This window comes from Megalobrama amblycephala, linkage group LG17 (genome assembly GCF_018812025.1).
Source record: "Megalobrama amblycephala isolate DHTTF-2021 linkage group LG17, ASM1881202v1, whole genome shotgun sequence".
Lineage (NCBI taxonomy): Eukaryota > Metazoa > Chordata > Actinopteri > Cypriniformes > Xenocyprididae > Megalobrama > Megalobrama amblycephala.
Window position 1 is genome coordinate 27583065 of NC_063060.1, and position 8281 is coordinate 27591345.

The window sequence follows — 8281 nt, forward strand, 5'->3', positions numbered from 1 at the left end:
GGAAGTCAAGGGGATTTTGATTATTTTTAATTGTGTCTTCATAAGTTTGTAGACTTTGTTTAATCTGATTATAATTGTCATTGAGTTGATTTGGTGGGATTCTTTAGGTCTATACGTTTTCAAAATGCTTTGTGGATTTTAACACATGGGGGGTATCTCATCCATCCATCTATCCATCCTCAGAAATTTTCATCCTTTGCAATCTGTCTTTATATTATTTTCCACAATTCTCTATACTGTCTCCGGGTATAATGTTATGTGCTGTATTATGTCCTGCAATCTGCTGTCTGTAATATGTGTGTTGTGGTTAAGAAAGTTCACGCAAGTTTTATGTTACTGCAGCAGGACCTGCAAGAGAAATGCAATTTCATTCCCACGTGAATGACAATAACGCTTGACTTGACCTAATATGAATTGCACAGCTCCCCCAGAAGGGGGTGCAAACATACAATGTTTTTTTTTTTTTGTATCCCTATTTGTTATACGGTTGCCTTTTAGTACTTTGCCTGACTATAGTTATGAAACACACTCAAAGACATGGTTTTGAGAATTTTTTTTTTTATTTAAACCCCTGTTGTAATAAAACAAGACCTAATCACATCCACCTCTGTTTTGAGTGAGATTTAACAGCAATGCTGCCCTTTGTTTGATCATATGCATTTGTACTGACACTACTGCAACATGTGAACATCATGTTTCCCTCATACTGGTAAATTATAAGGAGAAATAGAGTGATTCAGAGATGCAGATTCTGTAGATTTGATGAGTATTTCTGTTAGGAACTCAACCTACAATGCAGTTATCCAAAGTGCATGCCTTCACCAGATCTGTGAAGAAAAACATTAGAATGAATGTCTAGGTGGCCATCATTTTGTAAGTCAAAAGCGGCTATAAAATCTTTATGTTTTTAATCAAATCATTGTAGGAAATCATAGACATATTCTATACCTGGTTCACCCGTGCCAGTCTTGTAGGTCCTTTCAATCATGTCCATGTAAGTTTTAGTCAGGAATTCCTCCAGAGGTTTAGTATTTTCTTGAAGGCATTTAGTGGAATCTGTGAAAAGGAGGTTTTTTCCATCCTCAGACTTGAACAGGTCTGGAACAGAGCTCTGAAACATGGTGGAGAGAATTCAAAGATAAGACAAATGACTTTGAAGACAAAATTTAGAAATAGATTGAGGTCTAGTAACACAAAAGATTCTGCTTTAAATACAAGTAAATAAAACATGAACAGGACAAAAGAGTTACTGAAATCTCCCACCTGTGCTAGAATCAACATCACAAAAGATAAAAAAATCTGTGAAAGAAGAAAAATGAAAGCCACAGGACAATCTACACAGAACTGCAATGAACTCACTTGAGCCTGCTTCAGAACAGACACCACATCACTGCGTACATCTTCCCGAGTGATCACAGCATGAGCCGGCACTCTGGCAAGATTACATGCTTCAAATTCAGTGTATTTGAATGTGCTGTCTGGTGATTGTGGACAGATCAGTTCAAAGTCGTCTGCCTTTAGATCCTTAGCCCATTCCGGTCTTTTACCTAAGTAGATATAAAGAAGGAACCAGACCAGAAAAATTCTTATTAAAAAATGTAACACTTTGAAAAGTGTGAAGCTTTATTAATCCACACTAACCTTCTTTGTAATCACCAATAATAGTGTGCTTGATAAAAGCAACTTCACCAGCTTTTTCTGCAAGACACCTACAAGAGGAGTGAGATTACAGTGTATTTAGATTATGGATTGGAGTCAGCATACAAATCTAAAAACACATTTCCCTTTTCATTCCATTTTGGGATACAATCTAGTACCTGAAAGCCCCATCATAGCCATAATACATCTCCTCAGAAGAGGCTTTGCACTTGCTCTCATCTCCCACTGCCTTCCCACTTCCTTTACACAGTTTACACATGTTTGATGCAGGATCAGCACCAGGAGCGCAGCCTTCACTGAAGAAATTGTCTGAGAAATGAAGAAAAAGTTTTGTTTTCTACATTTAAAGAAATAAATCAAATAGAATCAATAGAAAACATGAATCAACCAGCTGTGAGTACACACTCAGTGATACTCACATAGTGTACAGTCAGGACTTTGTCCACATATGACTGAATCTGGAACTTTCCATCCAGCGTTGCGGTTCAGGCCAGTGTGGCAGGACTTTTTCCCTCGCAGTTTACTCCACGTTACACGGGAGTCCTTACGCACAACCGCCACAACATAGTAACTTGAGGCCTCTGTGCACATCACAGACATGAAGTTTAAGACAGAATTAGCAGATCAATTTTCATAGAAAACTGTTGTAAAAAAAAAAAATAACAAAAAAATGCAGTCTAGTATTTTGCAAAACTGGAAGTACGTAATACTTGCCTCCACCATTGGGACAGCTTTCTGCATGGAAGGAGAGAATACAATTTTAGGTTTCATCAAATGTAAATTCTGACTAATAGGTGGCTTATGAACTGATTCATAAAATATGAGGTAGGGTTTATTCTTACGTTGATCGTACTGCTCAACCATGACTGGAACTAGACCGCACTTTCCACCAATATATACCTGGCCACCATCAACTGCAAGGGCATCTGCTTCTCCACGCTTTGGTGCAAATAAAACAGAATATTAACCTACAGGTGGACAGTACATAAAGATGACTGACACTCATCCATGTGACCCAACAATACCATGACTTTCTTGATGCAGTCTTCCACAGATGATCCAGTTCTGCACTCCATACGAGGAATAAGTGAATTTACTTTGTCACACTTCGTTTTCTCTGCGTGGCCAATAGTACACCATTCAATGGGACGTTCCGGAGCCGGTGCTTGCGGGCTCCCATCTGATGAGAATGTATACATGCAATATTTAATCATGTTTTTCAAGTAAATGTCAAGAACTACATTCTCAAGGCCCCAAACAAATCTTCACACCTAAGTCAGAATGGGGCATCAGCAAACACATGATGCTAGAGAATTTCTAAGAACTTTGGATTTATGCAGTTAGTACACATACAATTCACACAAAAATTAGCTATTTTTAGCAATTAAAGGGTTAGTTCACCCAAAAATGAAAATTCTGTCATTAATTACTCACCCTCATGTCATTCCAAACCCGTAAGACTTTTGTTCATCTTCAAAACACAGATATTTTAATGAAATCTGAGATATTCCTGTCCCTTCATTGACAGTCCACGCAATTACCACTTTGATGCTTCAAAAAGTTCATATAGAGGTCGTAAAACTAATGCATATTAATTGAGCAGTTTAGTCCAAATTTTCTGAAGAGACTCGATTGCTTTATATGATGATCAGATTTAATTGAGGCTTTTATTCACGTATAAACATTCATCAACGCACACATCAGTTGTGGTAAATGGAAGCTCAAGCATGTTGGCTTGACACGAGAGAACCAATGAGGTTCATTCTCGTGTTGCGCAACACGTTTGAGCTTCCGGAAGAGATTTGTTCTTGCGCTTCAAGCATGCGTCAAGTAAGGTTGAGCTTGTTTATGTTCACTGATCAATGTTTATCAATGTTTTCATCAAAAAGATCTTCATTTGTGTTTCGAAGATGATGAAAATCTTATGGGTTTGGAACAATATGAGGATGAGTAAATGATGACCTTTTTTTTTTTCCATTTTTGGGTGAACTAACCCTTTAATGAACGCTAAATAATTAAAATAAATGTTGTTTAATGAATGGTATTTGTGGCTTTATTGCCCCAATACTGTTTTAGGCACAATGTATAAATTCACATGTATTTTTAGCATAATTGTGTGTCACCTCTAAGGGCACGCATGGCCATGTAAAAACTTTCTTTCAGGTAGAGGAAGGAGTCTGTGCTCTTTGGGAGCTCCACCAGGCCAGATGCAGAGTCTGAGAATATCAGGTCTTTAACCCCAGTGTCAGAAGAGACAAGATCTGAATACTGTTGAGTACAACAGAGGGTACAACTTTCATTGTCTCCAGAATGTATTGTATTACGGGGTGAAATATCTAGATTTAGATCAATATTACTCCTTTTATTAAAACAATGACAGGGTCTTTCTTCAGTAATAATGTAGTATGGTGAAATTAAAAGTTATTGATGCAGCATCTATTGCAATGACATACCGGAATCTGTGTAAGGACTTTATAAATCTGCTGTGAATCAGCGTCCATGCGGCCGATGACAGCACGGGCCGGCTCTTTGCCGAGGTGGCAATCCTTGTAGTCCTCAACACTTTTCTTACTGCCGTCCATGCACAACAGCTGGTAGTCCTGTCTCTCACTCACTTAAAAAATCAGATTAGACAAGAACATCAGCAACCTTGGAATCATAACCTCCTGCCACAACTCTAATATCTTTAACAGTTTTGTGACAGTGAATAATATTTTATGTTTAGGCAAAAGATAGCACTCACCTGGGATTGCATCGTGGCAAACAAAGGCAACTTGTCCTTTACCATTTTTCAAGCACCTGGAGAGGATGCATAAGTTATATTGTTGTTCATATGAAGAAAAGACAATGGAAATATGAGGGTGTATTAGTGTGGATCGTACTGGAAGGCTCCTTTATCACTGGAGTACGTTTCACTCTGTGAGCAGCTACTTGAGAAGAACTGTGACACAGCTGGAGAACACAATAAAACACAGATAAAAACCTGATCACATGGCTACTCATCAAAAAATAAATATGTGGACAAAAAAAATATTGATTTGAGTTTACAATATATAATCTTAATATAATCTTATAGCTGTAGCTAAGAAATAAAATAGTCATGTACAAAACAAACAGCCTAGCAAGTTGCAACAAGACCAAGCCTGCAACAATATTACTATTAATACTTTAGTCCACTGATGGAATTGTCACTGCAATCGATGCAAGATGTTGCATTTGTATGAAATGGCAGTGTGATGTGAGACATGAAAGTAGTGCTTTCAGTTACACGAATGAGCGGACTAATATCCACCTTATTTTTCAATGCGGAAGTAAGGTATTTCCTGTGAATGGGCAAGACTTCTGATTCATTAGCCGCCATAGATAAATGATGACAATGTGCATTAAAAGGTACAAATATTTGTGTTACCGATGTGCTCATGATTACTGTAATAAATTAAAATGTAATAAATGTAAATAACATGACAAATACCAGTTAATAACAAACTAATGAAACTAACTGAATGCCTATATTCCAGAGAGCCATTTAATAATAATCTACAAAATAATAATCTAGCCACACTAACCCTTCTCAAGAGCCATATCATCAGGACCTTCCCAGGGAATCTTTTTTTCTGCAACCAGTCTTCCAATAGGTATATTCCAGCCTCCAGAACTTTGAGAACAACTGTGGCAGGACTTCTTTCCACGGAGTTCATTGATGTTGAAGTTAGCGTCACTCTTTACCACAGCCACAGCATAACAGCATTCTTGAGGAGAAGTGGAGCAGAGAGGAAGTGAACAGAATCATAAACACACCTGTCAGAAAAAATGACTGCTAAATTGAGACGATTTTACCATGTGCATAATGATGATGGATCTTCCAGTATATTATTAAGAGAAATTAAAAGGAAACAATTACTAATTTAATTGAAAATCTTGCTTCACTACTGGGGAATATGTCAAATATATGCGACATCATTTATTTATTTTTATATTTGAAAAAAGGGTCATTGATCTGAAATACTAAATCAAGTATTTAATTTAAATGAGTGTATTTTGACAATTTATTTGAATAACTTCATAATGAATGTTAAAAAAACAAATCGCAGGTAAAGAGATCATCTGAATTGCACTATAATTCTATGAATTAAATACAGACATATAATTCTAATTTAATTGTCATATTAGCAATAAACTATTTAGATTGAATGATTCATTGGTCTATAGATTATGATGAATAAATTAGATGTTTGAAATGTGCATATTATTCATTGAACTATTACAGTCAATAATTCCATAAATTCTAATAATCATTTCATTAAAGAATAAAAACACCAGCAACAATATGCTACTGGGGGCTTCTGTCACAATATATATTCTCTTCAATGCCCCAATAAAATATTTACCTTTTTTATATTTCTCTGCAATGATAGGACGGAGTCCGTAAGGATGTAGTCCACCTAAGTAAATATCTTTTCCATCTGCAGTTACAGCATCTGCCTCACCATTCTGTGAATTAAAGACAATTTGATGAAAATACTATAGTTTCTACTGAACAAAACAAGGGTGAGTGAGGTAAAATAATAAGCATGTTTTATTACCTGGATGCTCTTCATGCACTCAGTTATAGAAGGTCGGAGATGACACTCAAGATCTGCTGATTTGCTGGCAAGGTGTTCACATTTTTTCTGCTCATTCTGTGTTTTCACACACCATTTGACTTTTTGAGCACTGGCTGAGGGTGCCACAACTGCAAAGAAAACAATCAGTGTTAAACACAATGATTAAGAACTGAAGAAGAAAATGTCAACAGTATCAAAGATGAGAATTACCAAGGCAGCCCAGCAATGAGATGAGCAGGATGTTCATTTTAGGCTTTCACCAGGGATTTCTGGCAGGGGGAGACAAGAGAGACGATGCTTTTTATAGGAGGTCTGGAAGCACTAGTGGGTTGGGTCAGGCAAACACAAGACATGATCATCATCATTTGCTCATGGTTTCTCAATATCTGCTTGTGCAGGCAGTGAGCCAGTTCACATTTGCAAAGTGGAAAATTCCCTGGTGCAGCTAATGTTAATGTCAAACATTTATTAACAATTAAAAAAAAAAAAACCAAACATTAGCTTCCTCTTTTATATAAATTAATCGTAGAACAGTATAATTATACTGTTACATGCACCTCGAAAATTACATTAAAATGAGACAACTTACCTTTCAGTAAAATCTACCTTTATTATAGTCAACATTTACCTAAATTGTGATTTTATTGTGTGTGTTTTTTTTTTGGCACAACAGAAATATTTAGAATTGTAGTTTAGAGTGCAAAATCACATTTATGCAATTTGAATTTTAACTCAAAATCTTACAGTCAAGATAAAGTCCTTGTGACAACTAGCCCCGGTCTCCCCTACTGCTGTATGCATCAGCATAAAAGTGTGTGTTGATTCATTGCAAGCCGCAGTCTGGATTCACATTCCTTACGTGTTCCTTGACATGATTAACTCATTTTGTGGTGGATACCATCATTTGTAAAGACGTTTGCCCAGAGTAAACATTGTCTCTGTTCAGAGACTGTTGTATGTGTGTGTTTGGAAATATTTTGCACATTGTAAATATTACTCAATGCAAGAGTGTAAAGTACAAATTGATGGACTTTCAGCAAAACCAAAAAAGCCTTTTTGGAGTATATCAGAAGTGTGATGACGTCCAGTTTAAACATTGCAGGTATCAGTATCTGCTACTAAATCACAAAGATCACACCAGTGTGTGACTGGCATTGCACAACTCTGGGCTTTCCAGAGAGATAAAGAGATTGAAAAAACTGCACCTAAAGAGTTATTGCAAAATACAATAAAAATACAATTGTTCATAAAAGGCAGTACTGTGAAGAGCAGTGGCTTTCAATCCTGGTAATGCATTGACTTGACAGAAACTAATCCCACAGAAACTACAGAAACTAATCCCACATCTCTGAATTTGGGATTGGAATCCTGTATTTTAACAGTTAACATGTATTCATTACTTCCATTAGCTCAATGTTTCTACCATTAATTTGCTAACAGTGACTGTAAATTAAATTGCCCAAATTATTACATTGTTAGCTAATTGCGTGATTATATAAGTTAAGTACATTTCTGAAATTACATAAATTGTAATTTTGACATGAACTCCCTGTAAAGCTGCTTTGAAACGATATGTATTGTGAAAAGCGCTATACAAATAAATGTGAATTGAACTGAATTGAATTGTATTTGGTCAATGAAATATAAAAAATTGTGCACAATAAAGAAAAGGAAAAAACTTTTAAAATCTACATGTGCCAAGTTATTATAAATGTACTTTTTGCTGGTTTCACATGGTTTTTGTATATTTAAACCATTTTCAGTTTATATGTAGTGACTAAAAATGTCATGTGTAGTGCACACATCTTAATTTCAAGGCAAAATGTTTTTACAAATATCATGGATTATTAATTCATAAATATCATGTTTTCAATTCATTAATGACCACATGACATTTTACATCCTGAACTATCCTTTTTCTTAACGTTAAATGATCAAATTATATGATATTTTAACAGACTTACTGACCTTGACACCAGGGTTATTATCGTTAAAGGTGCAGTATGTAATCATTTTGG

General features: G+C 35.9%; 1 protein-coding gene across 1 annotated transcript; it reads right to left on the minus strand.

Moving 5' to 3' along the window:
* Positions 1-541: 541 nt before the first annotated feature.
* tfa (transferrin-a) lies at positions 542-6590 on the minus strand. Its single transcript, XM_048163531.1, has 17 exons — positions 6474-6590; positions 6243-6391; positions 6048-6150; positions 5226-5408; positions 4542-4611; positions 4403-4458; positions 4113-4273; positions 3783-3927; positions 2685-2839; positions 2502-2598; positions 2374-2394; positions 2079-2240; positions 1818-1968; positions 1642-1709; positions 1360-1547; positions 949-1111; positions 542-827 (listed from the first exon to the last, which is right to left on the minus strand). Exons 1-17 carry the CDS (start codon positions 6508-6510, stop codon positions 784-786), a joined length of 1953 nt encoding a protein of 650 aa, XP_048019488.1. The 5' UTR covers positions 6511-6590; the 3' UTR covers positions 542-783.
* Between the last annotated feature and the right edge of the window lie 1691 nt (positions 6591-8281).

What these genes read in the sequence shown, in the direction of transcription:
- tfa (XM_048163531.1), bottom strand. Translation starts at nt 6,510, where the DNA reads ATGAACATCCTGCTCATCTCATTGCTGGGCTGCCTTG. An exon ending in TGCAGAGAAATATAAAAAAG is followed by an intron (nt 5,409 to 6,047) that starts GTAAATATTTTA and finishes CTTCTCCTCAAG; the next exon opens with AATGCTGTTATGCTGTGGCT. An exon ending in GGCTATGATGGGGCTTTCAG is followed by an intron (nt 1,710 to 1,817) that starts GTACTAGATTGT and finishes CTCCTCTTGTAG; the next exon opens with GTGTCTTGCAGAAAAAGCTG.